Source organism: Acomys minous (assembly GCF_964271855.1).
Source record: "Acomys minous genome assembly, chromosome: 16".
Classification (NCBI taxonomy): Eukaryota; Metazoa; Chordata; class Mammalia; order Rodentia; family Muridae; genus Acomys; species Acomys minous.
Genome location: NC_140498.1, coordinates 70561409 through 70582447, shown reverse-complemented (window position 1 = coordinate 70582447; position 21039 = coordinate 70561409). Strand labels below are relative to the sequence as shown.

At 45.3% G+C, this 21039-nt stretch overlaps 1 protein-coding gene and 1 long non-coding RNA gene across 7 annotated transcripts; one reads left to right on the top strand and one right to left on the bottom strand.

Annotated features, from left to right (window-relative positions):
• Positions 1-3693: 3693 nt before the first annotated feature.
• LOC311586481 (zinc finger protein OBI1-like) lies at positions 3694-19916 on the top strand. 6 transcript variants are annotated; one of them, XM_084762532.1, is made up of 5 exons: positions 3694-3837; positions 10102-10228; positions 10844-10936; positions 16748-18517; positions 19385-19916. In XM_084762532.1, the coding sequence occupies exons 1-4, from the start codon at positions 3799-3801 to the stop codon at positions 18511-18513; spliced, it is 2025 nt and encodes a 674-aa protein (XP_084618658.1). In that variant the 5' UTR covers positions 3694-3798; the 3' UTR covers positions 18514-18517; positions 19385-19916. The 6 variants fall into 6 exon arrangements, with proteins under 6 accessions (XP_084618658.1, XP_084618657.1, XP_084618661.1 ...); XM_084762531.1 differs by having other exon boundaries at positions 16748-19916; XM_084762535.1 differs by lacking the exon at positions 3694-3837 and adding an exon at positions 3884-4262 and having other exon boundaries at positions 16748-19916.
• On the bottom strand, positions 15613-16407 carry LOC311586490. The gene is made up of 3 exons (XR_014775542.1): positions 16269-16407; positions 16014-16183; positions 15613-15910 (listed from the first exon to the last, which is right to left on the bottom strand). It is a non-coding gene; the product is annotated as an uncharacterized lncRNA (long non-coding RNA).
• Positions 19917-21039: the final 1123 nt, after the last annotated feature.

The following is a 21039-nucleotide window of genomic DNA, read 5'->3' as shown; positions in this document are numbered from 1 at the left end:
AGTTGAGGTTCTCGTGCCTCAGATGACTTTATCTTGTATCAAGTTGCCATAAAATTAGTCAGGGCAGGCAGTACACATTAAAATGCTGAAGGAAGACAGAAAGACAAGGAAACCATAGGGATACGGAAAGGGAGGGCAGCCCTTCAGCCCAGAGTCTGAGTGAAGCCTCTTACCCTACAAGAAGCAAAACCTCCTGCCAAATGAGCCACATTTCTGGGAAAGGCAGCCAACGTAAGATGTTAAGGTTGCCATCATGTAGAGACAGCGTGGGTCAACGTAGCTAAGAAACATGCTTAAAAACTGAATGTACATCATCTTGGGTAGTGGCCTTATATATCTTTTCCCCCCCAGACATGGCCAAGAGCTACCGAGCACGACTTGAATTTGTTTGTGGTGAGCGTGTCCTACCTTCTTGCATCCCTGTGAGCTGGACATTTATCCTATTTAGACTTTATCCTGTCAGGTGTCCCTCAGAAACCACCTGGTAGATCATTTTGGGGGTCCCTGTGTATGTGCACATGGGTATCCACATGCTCTGTTGTGTGCGTATATGGAGGTCAGAGAGCAACTTGTGGGAGTTGATTTTTCTCCTTCTACCCTGTAGCTCCCGGGAACTGGGCTCAGGTTCTCAGACTTAGAGGTCTGAGCCTTTACCAACTGCACCATCATCACTCCATTATAAAAAAAAGGGGGGGAGGGGCGCTGGTTGCTGTCTGGGGGTTTTTTGAGCTCGTTTTCTTGACCACACAAAGGATTAAATCTTTGACAGGACAGAAGACCAAGCCACAAGGAAAGTCAAAGTAACTGCTTTACTCTTGAAAGATGGGAGGAGCCCTAAGCCTGGGAATTCATTCAGTGCCCAGTGGACACTGGCTTGGGTATTTTATAGAGGCAGATGAGTCTTCCCCTCCCCTCATATTGGTCACGGTGTCTCTTCACAGCATTAGAACAATGACCAAGACAGCCAAGGTCTCTCTCTGAGCTTGGAATTTTCCCATTTCCACCTCTGCAGTGCTGGGGTGACAGATGGCTTTTTGCATGGCTTTTTGCATGGGCACTGTGAATCCAAATGCCAGAGTCAATGCACAAGTGGCAAACACTTTGCCCACGGATCCAATCATTAGCCAACCTAGCAGCAATGTGCTTCACAAAGCTTCCACTTAAAGGGAAGATCTGGTCCTCAGACTTTGAATCTGGGCTGGCCTTGTCCGCTATGACCCGTCCAAAGCTGGAGCAGGAAAATGCATTCATCTGGTATCTAGGCAGGGAATGCTTTGAGGAGTCATTTTCCTTTCTCTTCCAGAATCCTGCCATGTCCATGAGAACAAAGTCCACAGTAGCCTGCTAGAAAATGAAACACTGGAGGAAAATCAAGCGGCATCGCAGGTGGCAACCATCTTATCTCCTGCAGCGGAGCCACTCTAGCAAACTTGAGAGAACCACACGCAGCAGAAGGGGCCCAGCTGGTTTCGGCTCACATCGTTAATCAGACGAAATGTGAACTAACAACTATTGGAGGAGCATATACCCAGCCTTGCATAAACGCAATAACAGTTACATCAGCAAATTGCCATGTGTCGTTTTTTGAGCATATTGAAAGCAGACTCAGGGAGTGAGAAGGCCTTCCCTCGTCTCCTGGAAAACTTCCTGTTCTGAGTCAGGCTGCTTCTCTGGCTCTGTAACAAGAAGAGCAAAACAAACAAACAAACAAACAAACAAGCGAAGCATACTGGATTATTAAGCACAGTGCATCATTAAGAACAGCTGAAAGGTAAGGTATTTCGAAGAAACATCAGTATTGTTCATCCCACGGTGTGACAATGCCCGCAGTAGGAAAGAGAAACAGGGGCTTTGTAAACACTCCCAGTTTTTAGTGTTGTTACTTTTGTACCCCAGCCTCGTGTGTATGTGTGTGTGTGTGTGTGTGTGTGTGTTTGTGTGTGTGTGTGTGTGTGTGTACATATGTTTCTGTGTGAGTGTATGCACACATGCACAGAAATGCACATACAGGTACCCTGGAGGCCAGAAGAAGGCATAGGATCCCTTGGAACTGAAGGCACACATGTCCTTGAGTCACCTGATGTGGGTGCTAGATCTGACCTCTGGTCCTCAGGCCTGAACCTCAAGTGCTCTTAAACCATTTCTCTAGCCTGTTTGCTCTCTTAATCAGGTTCCTCCAGTTGAGCGTGCTGGATATTATAAACTCCTGTTTTAATGATGTTTTGCTATCCGCTGTTTCTCTCTAATCTGCTATGTTCTTTCTTTCTTTCTTTGTTTTGTTTTTTTTGTTTGTTTGTTTGATATATATTCAATAAACACACTTATTCAAAACCAGAGGTCTGGCTACCACAGATCACTCTCTGGACTCCAGAGAAAATCCTTAATGACATCCTACTTACAAGTTACCTGGCTTAATAGATAGTGGTTTTCCTTTCCTTTTATTAGATGTTGCTGCATTTACAAAAATATGTATAGAAATATATTTTGCCATAAATCACACAATATTCTATATCACAGGAGGAAGCGACACCCACAGCCTGACCATTAGGGACCAAGGCCAAAGAGCAAAATAAAAAGAGCTTTACTTAAACTCTGCAGACTGGGGCTCTAGATTGATATGAAGACATAGCACTCCCTTCCCCACGACCCCACCCCCCTCCCGCCCTCTGTCTAATATCTGGAAGAATGGGCTTGCTCACAACAGCAGCTCTCGGGAAGCAGAGTTTTGCCTTCAAGCACTTCCGGGAAGCAGAGGTACTTCCGGCACTTCTGGTTGAAGTTCTCTGTTCTCGTCTAGGCTGCCGCGGCTCCCTCCTTGGGTTTTAGGAGAACCACCTACAAGGACTTGGGATTTTGTACCTGTTCTGAACTGAGACAAGCTAGAACCTTAAAATGTTTGCTGAGTTTTGAAGATGTTTTGGTCCCAATACTACACACAAGTCACCAATTTCACGCCAATCAGATTATAAAGATACTTGAGGTGCATTGGGTCATGGCAATCAATTTCACATGTCGTATTTATTTCTTTTGAGACAGGGACTACATATGCGTTCCAGGATGGTGTAAAACTCATAGCCAAGCTGGACTTGTGACAGCAGTTTCCCCGACTGTGCCTTGCAAGTGCTAAGGGTACATGCAGGCATGTGCCGCCAAGATTGACTTGGCCTGTTTCTTTTCGATTTTTAATCTGAATACAAGAAAAACTTTACATTACCGGTCTCTTCCCATTCTGAAAGCCAAGCTAATGAGAGCAGATTTCAGAAAATTTTAGAATGACTTTGAAAACTGACATCGTCTTCCCATTTGTGACTAATATACATCTACACATATTTAACTATAATTTTATATGACTTTATGTATAAAACCAAATACAAATGTGACGTGTGGCCCATAGAGGACTCTAGCAGGCTAAAGGCACTTGAAGTCTTTGTGCATATATGCGACAGGACTCCCGGCAGCCGGGCAAATCCTTACCCTATAGCTGGAGAGGATGGAGAGGTAGGCCTCCCAACAGAGTGACAGGAGCCAGGGTCCCCAACAGTTCCAGCTGAGACTGTCAACCTGGCCCCCTTCAGCTGTGCTATGGGCGCCATCTACTGTCACTCAGGTGGCAGACCCTAAAGCTCTGTCCAATCGGAGGCCCTGGCCTGAGGCGTGTCCAATCAGACACACGGGACGGAGGGCAGGGGCGGGCTTTGGCTGGCGCCCTGCCTTTGTCTGGGACCCTCCATCTTGGGCTCAGGGTCTGCTGCTAGGGAAGCTCTTGCGCGGTCTTGGTGACGCGGTGGGTGCTGGGCGATGGTAGGGGGACGCCGGCGTCCCCCAGAAGTGGGCATGGTGAGTGTGCGTGTGTCACCCGGAGGTGGCGGTGCGCGAGCGGGGAGCGCTGTGGCGGCGGGACCGGGGTCTGCGGTGAGGCCTCGCGGGCGTCGGTGCGCGCTGGATGCGCTGGGCTGTGGGGCTGCAGGAGCCTGGGCGTCCTGTTCTGCAGGTGCGGCGACAGCGGCGGGCTGGGCAGCCTTCTCTGGGCAGCTCTGCGCCAGCTGCCTGTTTGCTCCGGATCATCTGTGGCCCGGACTTGGTGGATCATCAGGGGGAGAATCTCTGAATGTGACGTTCATTCACGGGAAGGAGCTGTGTTCCCTAGAATCCTCTCGGCCCCTTCGTTCTCCTCGTGACCCACTTTGTCCCCGAACTTCACACGTGTTTGGGTAGCAGGATCGCAAATCCAGAACCTAGGCCAGCTCCTCTGAAGCCTGACTGTAGGTTCTTAAAATTCCACATCCTTGCTCACACCCCGAAACACTGTAACGTCACCTCCTACCTTTTGTAAAGCCGCTGAGCTTTCCACTAGTGTTCCCCTGGGGGGGGGGGGGGGCTAGACTGAAAGCCTCCCATTATATTTTCCTTATGGTATATCTCAAACACTTTTTTTTATGTTTTATTTTTTACTAGAGAAATTGACACTCCTCTCTCTCTCTCTCTCTCTCTCTCTCTCTCTCTCTCTCTCTCTCTCTCTCTCTCTCCTCCCTCCCTCCCTCCCTCCCCCCCCTCTCTCTGTGTGTGTGGGGGGGGCAGTGCCAGAATAGGACCTGTGATCCCTTGAACTGGAGAGTTGCGTAATGTGGGTGCTGGGAACCAACCCCAGGTCCTCTGGAAGAGTAGCAACTGCTCTCAACTGCTGAGCTGTCTCTCTGGTCCCAGGGATGTTTGTGTGTGAACATCTCAGGAGAGTAAAGCTGACAAGAATCACTGTAGTCCTTGTTTTAAAGACCATGTCTTTTGTCTCCCTGCCCCTCCCCCTCCCCACCCACCCACCCGCCCCCACTCCCCACCCCACCCCCGAGGCTAGGATAGCTTACACTTTTGTGTACCTTCCCCTTAAGGACTGTGAGGTGTCCTTGTCCCACCCTCCTGTGTTTCCAGATGGTAGGTTTCTGAACTGCCAGAGTTCAAGTGCTTAAAATCGTGCAGTCTCTGGTCACTGGTCTCTTGGAGTATGACTTAGTAGCACTGAGTGGAGCTGTGGGAGAGGGCAAAGGTCCCATCAGGCTGCCAAGAGGTCCTCTGTTTTATTTGCTACTGTGTGTATGTGTGTGTGTGTGTGTGTGTGTGTGTGTGTGTGTGTTTTCCATTAATTAGTAAGGCTATTTTTTGTGTGTTGTATTGATATGTCTCTCTGTTGCCCCTAATGATACAATCCTTTCATCCATGTCCACCCACCGATGAATGCTATTCATAGCACCGGGGCACTTGGACTGTGTCATCACGGTATTTGAGTTATGAACTGCGTGCTGGTGTCACGTAAGGACAGCTGATCTTACTGCTCTTATTCTAGGGTACTGGGTCCTCTCCTGCTCTAGGAGGGTTTCTGAGGTGTCGGGTGCAGCCTCTCAGGGCAGCAGGTGGTGCCCTGATGCTGGAAGGAAGGTCCTGGTGTGCTGCCATCCAAAAGGCACTCCCGTCATTTCCATGTCTGGCGTATGTGTGTGGCTAATGCTGCACTGATGTGGCTAATGCTGCAGCAAATGTGGAAATGGTGCCATTTCTCTGACAAGCATAACCAAGATTATGTTGTTTGGATTACCTGGTAGTTCGGCTTAGGTTTTTGTTTGTTTGTTTGTGTGTTTGTTTGTAACGAAACAAAAAGTGCTATGCATCATTTATATTTTCGTTAGCAATATTCTAGGATTCCTCTCTCACCGCATCTGTGTCTTTTCAAGCATGTGCTGTCTAGCACTGATTTGATCATATACTTGTTCTGTGCTGAAGCTGTAGAGGTGTGCTGTTTGGAGTAGCCAGTCCCGGGGTGGGGGGAGGGGGAGTTGGAGGGGTTGGGGGGGGGGAATAACGTAGCCACTGGAAGAGTCTTCTAAACCTCTCCTGGGGTAACAGGGGTCCGTGACTTTTAACTCTTCTCTTTATTAACGCTGGGAGTTGAGGGCCAAGGGAGTGCTTGAGCACCATCTTTAAAAGCTTAGTTTTCCCTGTGATTCGTGGCTATTTGCACAAGCCCAGTATCCTCCGCTTCCAGAGGAGGTCAGAGGACTAGGATTAATTCGTTAAAATGGAATACATGAAAACTGAGACACTTGGTGTGGGTTAAAAGTCATTTCCGGAGGGACTGACGGACTTTGTTGATGGGGTGAGCTTGGGTAGGGGTGGGGAGCTTAGGAAGTGCCAAGTATCCATTCTGGATGCCAGATCGTTACTCTTTCATTACTTTTCTCTTGCTAATTAGCAATGTTCTTTATAAGGTGAGATTGATAGACACCTTTCTGTCTCTTTTAACCTTGCATCCATATAAATCCATCAGCAGATCTTATAGTGGAATGCCTTGGACTTTGTTATTACAGTGTTAGAGTTACATAGCATACACAGTAACAGGGTTATATAATATACAGTCAAATAGTATCATGTAATAATAGCCAACTTATTCCTCTTAGTCTAGGTTATTTTCATATATTCTTTGGACACACACACACACACACACACACACACACACACACACACATTATGCATTTACACATGCATCTATTGAATCTTCCAGAAAAATTCCAGGGTTTTGTGCTCTTATCCCCCCCCCCTATTAAAAATTAAGCACGTTGAAATTTTGGTGGGATAGTATTATTAACAGGAGAAAATGGTTATGTTTATAAATTTTTCAACCCAAATTGTCTATGTAACTTGCTCTTTATATCTGCCTTTATGAATTTGTATTTTCTCATAAGTCCTGCTTGTTTCCTTTACAAATTCTGAGTGAAACGTCACATGCGGATAATAGCTATGCAAAACTCAGCCTGGGCTTCGTTGCTAACCTACACGTAAAAGAACTTTGAGTGTGATTGACCCCTAGGCCACATCAGTACTTGTCACAGCCTGCCTGTAGCTCCACTTGCCTCCACCTCCCAGGATTTCAGCTCTTTGAGTTATTATTTCTGTGTCTCCTGTGTTACCATGACATACATTAATACCTGTGACAGAGAATACTTTTGTCTCTTTCGTGGCCACTTCTCCAAGAGTAACAACTGGTGAAGCCTGCTCCTTTTGGGTAGCATAACTATAGATGTTTTTGTGTCAGGTCCACCAGCCACAGAATCTCAGCCCATTGCCGATGTAAAAGAGTCTCTGTACAAGGTCAGGTTGACCATAAACTATGTTTATTATGTTCACTGAGAAACTCTGTGGCTTTGTTGTTCCCAGAAATTCCCTACATAAGCCCAGCTGCCCTCGACTGCCAGGCCCACTTTCAAGGTCAGCTAGAACTTGTTAGCAAACTAAGTTGAGTCAGAGCTGACCACCCTGTTCCACCATCCGCCCCCCCCTGTATGAACTAATTGCGGTTTTCACCTTTAAATATGCAACACAGCGTCCTCTCAAGAATGTGGGCAGATCCCGAACTGGCCGCCTTCCTGAGCTCAGAAAATAAACTTTTCATTCTAAGTTTCTGTGCTTGAAGTGAGTTTTCTCAGCTTTCGCCCTGAACCCAAGACAACTTATATTTCATCTTTAGTTTGTGTTTAGTTATTCCACGTGTTCATTGATACTGTTTACCGATCCTGTCATCTTGCTTTATTTATGGGTTTTCTTTTCTCATTTATAAATGTGTTCTATATTTTTTTATGGCTGTTCAGCATGTACATACTAACTGTATGAAACAGCTTTTTCAGACCTCTTGCTTACTTTTCTTCCTAGGTCTCTGTCTTTTCCTTCCTTATTAAAAGTGATGAGCTGTACATAAATCAATTGACTTCTCCCACTGTGCCACTTCATTTTTTACCCCTTTGTTTTATTTGATGAATACGATTATTTCAGTATAATTTAAATTATAAATTTTTTTAAAAAATACAGCTTTGTGCACAGTTAAAGAGAAACCACTCCATTTCCCAGAACACCTTTTGAATGTCTTAGTGTGCTTTTAGATTTATATTCTTAATAGGTTTGGAAATTATTTCTTATGGTGTCTGAGGAAAGGTTATGCAGATATTAGTAGCCACACTGTTACTCCACTGTTCCTGTAGTTTTCAGATGACGGGTGTTCTTCTACTGTTGTGAGCGCCAATCGCTGTCATCTATGAATCTAAAAGGTATGATTTTTTAAAGAGCCCTGTATTCATATCTACACTTCTATTTCTTTCGTGTTATTGCCAAGTTCAAGCTCTGTTTTTATAATATATAGACATGTGGCAGTCCCAATGTTATGTTCACAGTAGATTCATACATAATAGTAGCTATAAACATGTAACTGAGGTCCGTATAAGTTTACTCAGTAATGTTTGCAGAATGCCGGAACCACTAAGAATACATTTCCCATAGGGTGTCTCCACCATGACGTGAGGTGTGAATTCAAATATGGAATACAAATTAACATGTGATTTTTCCTTATTGACGTTAGCTGGAATTGCTGGTGTTCTCTGTGATATGTTTCTTTTTGATACCTCTTAACTTTTTTCTTTACTTTTGAGGTTTCTTTTCTTAATTCCCCACCCCAGGTTTCTTTGAAAATTGTATTTATTTACTTATATTTGTCTGTATGAATGAGTGAGTGAGACAGAGGCCTTTATCTCTACCACCTAAGCCATCTTGTCAGCCTCATTTTTTTTAAACAAAGTATTTCTTTTCTCAATTATTGAGATCAGAGATTTAGGCAATAAATTCTTAGTCTCTTGGTTGTTTTACCTAATATTGTTTATCGCTAATGAAGTTTGCTGTTTCAATTTTTACACTAAGATTGGATACATCTTCTCATTTTTAATTGACATTATTTACATATATTTTTGTTTACCGACATGCTTACATTCATAACACCAGCACCACAGCCAGCAGAATTAACATGCCCATGAGCCCATTGTGTTTTATGGTGTCCTTCTACAATTCCTTCTTTTTATGTTTTCTCCCACCATAGTTTATGTAATAAATATTCCCTTGAACAAAAGAAAAATGTGACAAACATCAAAATTATATAGCTTGGTGAATTATCACAAGGAACACCTAACTGTTACCACCTGTGTCAAAAATAGATGCCTTTTGTAACAGGTAAGATGTTTGGAATGTGTTAATTTAGCAGACCAGTGGCTCCCACCACCCCTGAGCTAACCACTGAGAGCATCTGCAGCCTGTGCTAGACGTTTGTCCACTTTGCTTTAACCCATTGAATTGATTTACATGAGGAATGTTCCCCACAGGCTCACATATGTGAGTACTTGGTCCCCAGTTTGGGGAGGTTATGGAACCTCTATTAGGTACAACCTTGCTAAAGGAAATACATCACTGGGCCAGCTTTGAGAATTTATAGCCTTATCCCACTTCCTAGGCTCCTTCTATGTGTAGAGTCGCCATAAAACTATCCAGCGCAGTGTTTTGCCTACTTGTATTTATGTGTGCTGTGTCCATGCCTGGTGCCCACAGATCAAAAGAGGGTGTCAGCTCCCTCAGAACTGAGTTATTGATAGTTGTAAACTGCCATGTAGGTGCTGGGAATTGAACCTGGGTCCTCTGGAAGAGCAGCCAGTGCTCTCTCTCAACAGCTGGCCCCCTCCAGTAGATCCATTACTTTAATTCTATTTAAAAAGTAATAAACACGGGGCTGGAGAGATGGCTCAGCGGTTAGGAGCACTGCCTGCTCTTCCAAAGGACCTGGGTTCAATTCCCAGCACCCACATGGCAGCTCTCAACTGTCTGTAACTCCAAGATCTGACACACACCATCTGTACCAACGCACATAAATTAAAATTAAATAAAAAAATTTTTTAAAAAGTAATAAACATTTTTCATATGTATTCATTCATCTATGGACTTCATATTGTGATTCCTTAGGGAAATGTAATATTTTCTTGAACTCATGAAATAACCAGAGGTAGGAGATAGATAGATAGATAGATAGATAGATAGATAGATAGATAGATATAGTTTCTTTGTACATAATTCAGAATCTAAATCAAGCTGTACCTTTTATTAAGCAGTGGCAAGACAGTCATGAAGAGGAAAGTGGTGTGTGTGTGTGTGTGTGTGTGTGTGTGTGTGTGTGTGACAAATACACGGTCTCTGCTTTTGTGTCCTCAAGGCTAAAGACTCGTGCTGACAAGAAGTGTGTCGTTGCAGGGGTTGGTGTCATTTGAGGATGTAGCTGTGGACTTCACGTGGCAGGAGTGGCAGGCGCTGGATGCTGCCCAGAGGACCCTGTACAGGGACGTGATGCTGGAGAATTACCGCAGCCTGCTGTCCTTGGGTGAGTCTCGGTCCCTGGCAGCCCTCAGGAGCAATTATCTTCTTCTTTCCTGGTAAGAGGAGTACTCATTTGCTACCTTTTCATACCTATGGCTACTCTGCATTCTTAACTGACATAAAGTACTGGGACTATGCAACATTAGAAGTTAGTCCTCTCTTTCACTGTACCCTAGTGCGAGCCGTCTCCCTCCTCTATTCCTCTTCCGTATGCTGTAACCACTGTTCTGTTTTTTGTTTTACTTTGAGTTCAACTCTCTACTTTCTCCATTTCTCTTAAAGAGCATTCCTTATCATCCCAATTTTCTGGGTTGTTTTGTTTTTTTTGGGTTTTTGGGGTTTGGGTTTTTTTTTTGTTTTGTTTTGTTTTTTTGTTTTGTTTTGTTTTCACTTCTTCTATTTCTTCCAAGTGTTCTTACATCATTACATCGGTTTATGTGTCATACAATTTAATTCCCCATAAGAGCGATATTCAAGTGAAGACTATGGTACAAACCCTCTCTAACACAAGTTCAAATTCAGCCACTGTGGCAAAGGTCCTGAGATGGGACTGTTGTCTTTTATCCATACGCCTGTCTTAGCACACTGGTACAAACCGTTTCTTATTTCCCATTTACAGGGCACTGTTTAGCCAAGCCTGAGTTGATCTCCCAGTTGGAAGAAGGCTTTGGGCCATGGCGTGTTGTGGAAGCCACAGAGCGGTGCCTCCCAGGTTAGTCATTACTGTCAGGGAGGAGTCAGCAAGGAATGAGCTCCTCGGCTACTGGTCATATTGAATGTTTGCACCAACTTTTGTCAAAGCCAGCCATGAACACAGTGGGCTTGTCAGTCACACACATATTTTATACACTTTCCATACTGGGGTCTCCATGGCAAACCCTTTCTCTATTTTTACTGATTTGTTTTGGTTTGCTTGTTGTTGTATTGCCATATCTGCCAAACTGCTATATGGGACTTCTTATACATTTTGGGGGGTTAAATACTTTGCCTATTTTTATCCCTCTCACCCCGCCCCCACTTTTATTTTTCAGTGCTGAGGATCAACCTCAGGGCTTAAGGCATTCGAGAAAAACACAGTAGCACCTAGGTTACATCCCTACGTCCACCTCTCACTTGTCCTTTCCTCCTTTTCATGAACTAATTTCTATCCAGCATCTGCTGACATGAGGGGGGGGGTGGACAGAGGACACCATAAAGGTTGTTTAGCAAGAGAATAGGAGAAAAAACAGGGAGTTAGATTTTAGGAACGGCATCAAGCAAACCTAACCTCCAGTGAATTACTTACTTACAAACTAAACACTGAATCATGATTGTGTGAGTTAGTTTTTTGTCGTCAACATAGGCCAGGGTCATCTAGAAAGAGAGAAATTTCAAAGGATAAAATGCTTCCATCAGCTTGGCCTGTAGGCAAGCCAGTGGGCCATTTTTTTAATTAGTGATTTATATGGGGCGGGTTCGACCTACTGTGTGAGGTGCCACCTCTGGGCAGGTGGTTGTGGCTTCTAAATCAAGCAAAGAGAGCAAAGCATGGGAACAAGCCAGAGATCAGTGTTCCTCCATAGGCTATGCTCCAGGCTCCTGCCCCCAGGCTCCTGCCCCCAGGCTCCTGCCTCCAGGCTCCTGCCTCCAGGCTCCTGCCCTGGCTTCCATCAGTGATGGAGGATGAGCAAGGTGGGTAAACCCTTACCTCACCAACTTGCTTCTGCTCATGATGTTTTATCAGAGCAACAGAAACCAGTCATCCTGGTTAATTAAGATATACATAATGTGGAAAACAATGGCCTACAGGAAGTTTTAAAGTTACAGTTATTGTTACAGTTACCTGCAGAATTTTTAAGAAAAGGAGAAAAAAAAAAGTGAATCAGAGATTCTGGAGTAAAGTGGCAGTTAGAAGGTTTTACTAGTCAGGTGTGGTGGTGCACGCCTTTAATTCCAGCACTCAGGAGGCAGAGGCAGGTGGATCTCTGAGCTCGAGGCCAGCCTGGTCTACAAAGCAAGTCGAGGACAGCCAAGGTTACACAGAGAAACCCTGTCTCGAAAGAAGAAGAAGAAGAAGAAGAAGAAGAAGAAGAAGAAGAAGAAGAAGAAGAAGAAGAAGAAAAGTTGTTGTTGTTGTTGTTGTTGTTGTTGTTGTTGTTGTTGTTGTTGTGACTGGTTTGGGAGTGGGTAGGCCAGCGTGTAACGAAGCAGAGAATATATTCTGAGGAGGGGTAGAATGAGCCCTTGTGATTAAGAAGAGCTGAGAACAGCTGGAAGACAGAAAAACAGAAAGCAACATGGAAAAAAGTGGAAACCACTCAAGTCCAACCTCATCTCCTGAGAGCGAAGGCAAACTAAAGCCACACCCACAGACCAGCCTGGGGAGCACAGTGATCCCCAGCGGACCCACCTTCCTCCACTTGGAAGTTCAGTAAACATTCCGTGTGTGCATGCGTGCGCTGTATGCCTGAGGTGCTTTTGTCTGACTTTCTGCACTGCAGAGTATCACAGAGAAGTCCTTTACATGCCTCCACATTTCTTGGGGTGCTATCCACAGCTGCCACCTTGAGAGTGGTCCCAGGATTTTAGAGTGATCTGTTCTGGGAGCCTGCAAATTGGACGTGGTCAGAAAACAAGGAGGTGCCAGACACACTTGCGGAGTTTCTACACAGGAAAATGGCCACAAGAGACAGCTGTGTTGCTGAGCAGGGTCAGGTGCAGATTCGCTGAGATGCTTAAGCCCGAGTAACTTCGAGAGGGAGAGAGCGTCTGCCGGTCTCACCCTCTATAGTGCGGCATGAACCCCCATCACTTCTGGGTTTCCTCGGTGAACAACAGCAAGACTCAGCCTGCAGACAGCCACAGTGCAAAACCTCAAGCCGACTCAAGTAGACGTCACCTTCCCTCCCTGCCACAAGCTAGTCCCTGGAGCAAGTGGGATCCTCCCTTGCACACACGTCACTAAAGTTGTTGAGGTCAGCAGTGGGTCTTTTATGCAAACAGGGAAGTCTCTAGATGAAGGGCAGCCCTGTCACCCACAACAGAATCTGGATGGCCTCAGCCCTCTGCCAGCACCCGGCACCCAACACCAAGCCAGCACCACCTGATAAGGTGATATTTAGCCTCCAGGCACGCGGCCAGTCTCCATCCCATGCAGCTGAAGACAATGCTAGACCAGACTGAAAGCTTCCCCATTTCCTTCTCTGACCCGTTTTCTTTTTGCTGGATAATTAGTGTTAGTGTTTGCTTGCCTTTTGTAATTCTTCTGTTTTCAGTTCTTACACCTCTGCTTTCATGTGCTTTGGTCTTACTTTGTAACCAAATTCTTTAACTTATATGCTCTCCCCCACACATGCTTTATTTTGAGGGGCTTGTGTTTTATTTTATTTTTGAGACATAGTCTCTCTATTACACAGCCCTCGCCTTCCTGGACTCGCTATGTAGATCAGGCTGGCCTCAACCTCACAGAGATTTGCCTGCCTCTGCCTCCTGAGTGGTGACGTTAAAGGGTGTACCACTATGCCTGGCCTTTTTCTGTCTTATTTAACTTCAGTTCTCTCTTTTATCCCTTTCTCTCCCTCCTTCCTTTAGCTAATTCTTTTATAACTCATTTGACCATTTTTTCACCTCACAGTTTATTCACCACTGTGGATTGCCTATTCCTCCCCTAGACATTGGTGGAGGCTGGCAGTTGTCTATTTTTATGTCTATATCTGGTTTGTTGGGTGGTGCTGTTCAGTTTGTATGTGTGGTTTCCGTGATGTCTCTCGAACTTGATTTGCAAGAAACTTACTGTGGGTGTTTGCATCTGCAACCATCAGGAAAGCTGTCCTGTCATCCTCTCATAGCCTTAGCCTTACCGAGTTTAGGTACTAAGACAGTGCCTGAGACTTAGGATGACTTGGGTGTGGTGTGACGAAGGCATGGCTGTCAGCTCTTTAAAGGCTTGGGACAACAACAGTGACTCCATCTGCTTCTGAACTTCTCTTGATTAGATTTTCAGGACTGTTTCAATCTTTTTCTTAAGCTATATTATTTATCGTTATGGGCTTATGACCATCTTTATAGTAGCAGGCATAAGATGCTTTCTGTAAAGCAAGCCTCATACCCAGGAAGAAAAAAAAAAGTGGTTGGTTGCCCCCTTACTTCACCACCACGGTTGTGCCTGTGGGCACATGTCACCAGGCAGGTCAGTATGGTACCATGCAGGCAGGGTCTACTACTGAGTGAGACCTCTGATGCCTTTCTTCCCCCACAGCCTGAATAGCATTTTCTGGCACCATAGAAGCTCCCCAGCAGAGAGCGCTTCCTAACTCAGCGGAGTTCTGTGTGTCTGCACCCACACACAGTGTGGTGTCTTCGGTGCCAGGGTCTTACCATCTAGTTATAGCGGGCAACCAAGAATAAAGTCAATAAGCTCTGTTGTTTTGGGTGCCTCTGGGGCCTCAGTGACCAATAACACACTGGGAAGTATCCCGTGCCTTGCACTGAGACTTTCACTTGATAATTCATGATGTCTACATTGTGTACTCATAAGGCCTGCTTCTGTTCAGACGTGTGTGTGTGTGTGTGTGCGTGTAATTACTTTACAAACTAGTGGGTTTTCATAAGCTTTATCTATATCCTTAGTTTTAGCTAATCCTCTCCCTTCTCCCTAATCCATCTTCTTAATCCTTTAACTCTGAGACACACACACACACACACACACACACACACACACACACACATTATTCCTTCCATCAACCCCTGTAGAGCTAGCTTCTTGGTCATAAATTCCTTTAATCTTTTCTTTTTTTTTTTTCTGGGTTGGCAATTGATCTTTCAGAGCTTGGAATACATCTTTCCAAGTACTTCTGCCTTGAAAAGTTTCTATGGCTCAATCTACTGTTACTTTGTTGGCCTGTATTTACATGTTAATAGACTTTTCTCTCCTGTACCTTCCATAACCTTCCTTTACTCCATGTTTTTGGTATTTTAACTGTGATATGTTCTGAGGAGTTTCTTTTGTGGTCCTGTTTATTTGGTACTCGGTAGCTCTTGTGCCTAGATAGGTGGATCTTTCTCTAGATTTGGGGGCATTTCTTTTGTGATCTTATATTTATGCCTAAATAAAAAGATATGCTTCTCTTTTTATTGCCATAATCCAAAGGTTAGGTATTTTTATGGTGTCCCAAAGCATTTCCCTGTTCTGTTCATATTTTTTTTAATTTATAATTGACTTTCATTGGGTAATCCAATTCCTCTCCCTTGTCTTCTATCCCTGACACTCATTTCCACATGATCCATCTATTGCTGAGGCTTTCCACCAAAGTTTTTATTTGGCTTAACTGAGTTTTTAATTTCTAGCATTTGATTGAGTTTGGATTTTCTTCAGAAAGTCTGTTTCTCTATTGAATTCTGTCTTTATGTCTTAGATTGACTTCCTCATTTTACACATCTCTGCTTTTGTTCTCTTGGAATATATTCATACCGTCCTTGAGCCATTTGAACATAATTACAATCATTCCTTTGAATTCGTTGTTAGTGAATTTTTCTGGGTCATTCCGTTGGGGTCATGACTATGGGATTAGTAATTGAGGGAGAGCAAGTTGTCATGATCGACTCATTACATTTATTTCTGTGCAGAGGCTTGCATCTGAAGTAATTTCTTTGTTGAGTCACTCTTTTTGTTCAAATACCTTTCTCTTCTTCGTGGGGGTAGGTTCACCTTTCAGGACAGGAGTAATTTGTAAGACTTGTTAGGATTCATTTCCTCTTTGGGATTGGGGCCTGCATGGTCTGTCCTTAATAGATTGTTGAGGGTACTTTACCATCTGTGCTAACACGGTCATCCAGTGATCATCACACCCCTTGCTGCCCCTGTCTTCCACATCTTCCTGGTGTCTTTCAGTGCCTGGGTACACTACTTTGAGTAAGCTGTGGCCAACTGGAGCACTAGGGGCACAAGGTCCTAGGGAAGGTAGCTGTGAAGTCACACGGCCTATAGGATGAGAAGAGTGGTTCTCCACCTAGCAGCCCCGGGAAGAGAGATCTTAAAGAAGCCTGAAAGACTGAAACCAGAGTACCTATTGAGGGCATTGGGGTGCCGTATCCCAGAGGAGAAGGGTGGTCTGGCAGCCACTTGAGTGAGATTCTGACAGAACCAGCTATACAGTCTGTTGCCTGGCAACACAAGGAAGTGAGATCTTGGAGGAGGCAGGTGTCCTATGGGTACCTAGAGGAACAAAAGCCAAGATTTTAGGGTAGTGTGATGATGACGACCTATGCAATCTGAAGGTGTGGAACCTACCTCTCAGTTTTTTTTTTAACATACAACAAAATTTATTCTAGATACTGTATAGTCATATAACCATCACTACCACAATCAAGATATATAAAAGAGTTTATGTACCCCCCAGATACATTTTTATCAAAAGTGACATTATGTAATTTTTCATACTGATAGTCAAATTCTATAATTCGTGGTGAGTGCCAAATGCAACTTTTCCATGTTGGCTCTGGATCTCTATCACTTATTAAATGAGCATCTTTCATATCATTTTAGATGTCCATAAATGGAGTAGCCCGGTTGAAACATGCCAGCAAATTCAAGAGAAGTATTTGAGGCAAGTTGAAATTGACAAGAGAAATACATCAAATGAAGATAAGGTTGAAGTAGAAAACACATTCAATGTGGACTCAAGCTGTATTTCAGATGTGAACGTGAAGAATGAAGTCTGTTCTAGAATGTGTCTTCAGGAGCTTGTTAACCCATTGCAGGATGAACCTTTGCCTAGTGAGAGGCAGGATGCAGAAGTGCCTGACGATCTGAATGAAACTTGGGAAGCTCTCTCATATCCTGACCGCTTCACTCACCATAGCAAGGATCGGTGTTCACAGTGTTACCCTCCTTATTTTGGACCAGATAAAGCCTTCCACACAAGAGCAATATTAACACCTAAGACGGCTCATGTTCAGGAAACCTCCAGGAAGGTCAGTGGCTATGACAACACCTTCGATGAGGCAGCACTTCCTGCCCAGTATATGACTCAGTTAAGAAGGCAAACTTTGGGGTGGAATATATGCCATAAAATGGTCCCTAACAAGACTGAACTTAGTAACCATGACAACATGCACAGGGGAGAGAAAGATTATGAATGCAGTCATGTGAAACCCATCCTTAACAAAGCACCCCTCACAAACCATCCGGAAGCCCATGCAGGCAAAGATTCCCAAGGACACAAGGAAAGCAACAAGTTCTTCTGTCTGGATGCTGCACTACAAACAGTTGGCCCAAAAATGCCCAGAGAGAAACAAATTTATGAATGTAAAGTATCTGGGCCACCCTTTTGCCATGAGTCACAGCACATCAGCCAACAGACATCGCACACCTATGAGGAGCCCGGTAAGTGTAAGGACGTTAGGAAAGCTATCTCTGATGAATCAAGCCTCTCCCAACGTCAGCGACGTCACACAAATGAGAAATCCTGTGAGTGCGGAGAGTGCAGCCAGGCCGTGCACCACAATTCACTACTGCCCCAGTATCAGAGAGCTCATACCGATGAACAGCAAAACGAATGCAAAGAATTAATGAAAATTTACTTCTATATATCGAGCCTCACTCAACCTCACAGCCCCCATACTCTTGAGAAACCGTATGGTTGTAATGACTGCCTGAAAACTTTCGCCCATAAGTCCCAACTCACCCGCCATCAGAGGACTCATACGGGGGAGAAGCCCCATGAATGTAAGGAATGCAGCAAAGCTTTCTGTCACAAGTCACACCTTACCCGCCATCAGGGAATCCACGCGCCGGAAAAGCCCTATGAATGCCGAGAGTGTAAGAAATCTTTCTACATGAAGTCACAGCTCTCTCAGCATGAGAGAACTCACACCGGTGAGAAGCCCTACGAGTGTAAGGAGTGCCGGAAAGCTTTCTTCCGCAATTCACACCTCACACAACATCAGAAGATCCACACGGGCGAGAAGCCACACAAGTGCAAAGACTGCGGGAACGCTTTCGCCCGTAAGTCACACCTCACTCAACACCAGAAAACCCACACAGGCGAGAGGCCCTATGAGTGTAAAGAGTGTGGGAAAGCCTTCTCTCGTAAGTCACAGCTGATGCAGCACGTGACCACGCACACTGGCGAGAGACCCTACGAGTGTAAAGAGTGCCGGAAAACGTTCTATCTTAAGGCATACCTCACTCGACACCAGGTCATCCACAAAGCCGAGAAGCCCTTTGAATGCAAGAAGTGTGGGAAAGCTTTCTCCCGTAAGTCATACCTCACGCGACACCAGAAGACGCATCAAGCCGAGAAAGCCTAGCTAGGTGAGAAACTGTAGGCAGGTGCGTTATGAAGAAGGGTTCCTACGCTAGTCAGACTTCACAGAGAACTTCCCCAGGGGAGACGCCCCGTGCACGTAGGAAAATGTGCCCCTGGTACATCTCAGCCAACACCAGAAAACCCATGCCAGGAATAAGCCGGATAAAGGTAAAAGTAGGAAAGGACGTTTTGTACAGGAGCCTCACTGGACGGCAGAGAGCGTGTACTGGTGAGAAGCCAGAGGAAATGAGGGAATGCAGTGTTCAAGTCACATCGCGTTATAATTAGTGAATCCATATCACTAGGAAAGTCTGTGAATACCGAGGACGTGGTAGGGCTCCACCGCCACAAGACGGGGGGGGGGGGGGGGGTGTCTCCAAGCGTAAAGCCTGTCCGCGTACACCGTGCAGGAACGCTTTCTGCCATCAGAACAACTCGCTGCTGCTTGAGAACTTCTGACAGCGATGCTATTTAAGATTCAGCAGCATGGGGAAAGTTGCAACAAGTCCGTGCTCGCTGTCTGCCAGAACACTCACACAGGGAGAAAACATGCTGAGGGCATCTTAGAGAGCTGGGCGAGTAAGGGATCCTGTGAGTTTAAATAACCCAGAGATGATTCAAGGGGCAGTGCCGATGCTTACAGTTGATTTGTACTGAGACAAGACTGGCCTGGACAACAGAGTAATACACCTGTCTCTCTCTCTCCTCTCTCTCTGTCTCTGTCTCTCTCTGTCTCTCTGTCTCTCTCTCTCTCTCTCTCTCTGTCTCTCTGTCTCTCTCTCTCTCTCTCTCTCTCTCTCTGTCTCTCTGTCTCTCTCTCTCTCTCTCTGTCTCTCTCTCTCTCTCTCTTTAACACTAATCTCTCTATGTAGACCAAGCTGGCTTCAAACTCATGGAAATTCACCTGCCTCTGCCTCCCAAATGCTGGGATTAAAGGTGGATGCCACCCTGCCTGGCTTGTAGTAAGATGTCTTTAATAAGAAGGTCCCGCCAAACTGTGTTGGATACTCTCCACATAGGACATGGGAAACATGCCAGTTTGGAACCTATGTAAGTATTCTCCAAAGCTGGCAGTGGGATTTGGAGTTTGGCTGGAATCAGAACATCACAAAGACAGACACACAGGAAGAGGACAGGGACTGTGCTGCTGTCCCTTACAGGTCCATGCCAGAAGCCTCCATATATCAGAGTTGTGAAGTTTCTCAAAGTCACACAGTAGTCCACTTGAACGTCACAAAGGCTGCATGGGAGTCACTGTCAGAGCATTTGTCATGTGTTATACCTCCCCATCCTTTCAAGTTCCTACAGGTAGCCTGCGTCGTCACATGTGTTCAGATTAATTGCAGCCAATTGATAATGCTTTCTTTGGTTTCACTCAGTAAAATAAATCTTAATCAAGTTTGTTTTTAGTTTGTTTATCTTTGTACGTGTATGTGGGGCATGTGCGATTCTTGTGTGTAATCGTGAGCCTGTGTGTGCCACAGCATGTGTCTGGAAGTCAGAGAGCATCCTAGGGTGTTACCCTCTGCCTTCCTCTCTGAGACAGGGTCTGTGTATGCTGGACTAGCTCGCATGCAAGCTTCTGAAGACACTTCAGTCTCCACCTGCAATCTCACCATGTCTCTTAGTTAGAGTTTCATTGCTGTGAAGAGACACCGTGACCAAGGCAGCTCTTACAAAGGAAGATATTTAATTGGGGCTGGCTCACGGTTTCAGAGGTTTAATCCACTATCACCACGGTGGGAAGCATGGCAGCGTGCAGGCAGACATGGTGCTGGAGACGGAGCTAAGAGTTCTACATCTTGATCTGCAGGCGGCAGAAGGAGGCTGTGTATTACATAGTAGCTTTAGCCAATGAGACCTCAAGGCCCGCCCCCACAGTGACATACTTCCTCCAACAAGGCCACACCTCCTAATAATGCCAAATCCTATGGGCCTGTGGGGCCAACTATATTCAAACTACCCTGCCACGGCAGTGCAGAGATTACAGATGTGCTACTACATCCAGCTTTACGTGGGTTCTGGGGATTCAAACCCAGGTCCCCAACAGCAAGCACTTTACTTACTGAGTCAGCTCCCTAACCCAGTTTTTCTGTTTGGTTGATTGCTTTGGTTTGGTTGGTATCTTGGTTGAGGGCTTGATATCTAGCCAAGGCGTCTTCAAAGCCCTAATGTGATCTCAAAGTCCTGAGCCTCCTGCTCAGCCTCATACGTGTTTTTTCGAGACAGGGTTTTTCTGTATATCCCTGGCTGTCCTGGAACTCTGTAGACTAGATTGGCCTCAAACTCACAGCGATCCACCTGCCTCTGCCTCCCCGAGTGCTGGGATTACAGGCGTGCGCTACCGCCACCACCATCCGGCTTGATGTTGGTTTTCAAACAGACTTGTCAATCATGGATTATGACTCACAGCTGCATTACAGAAACACGCGCTAATAAAGAGCCATGAATGGTGCTCCTCTACTCCACACACACTGGTCTACGCCTTGTCATCCTGGAGGCTGGGAGTTGACACTGAATCCCAGTA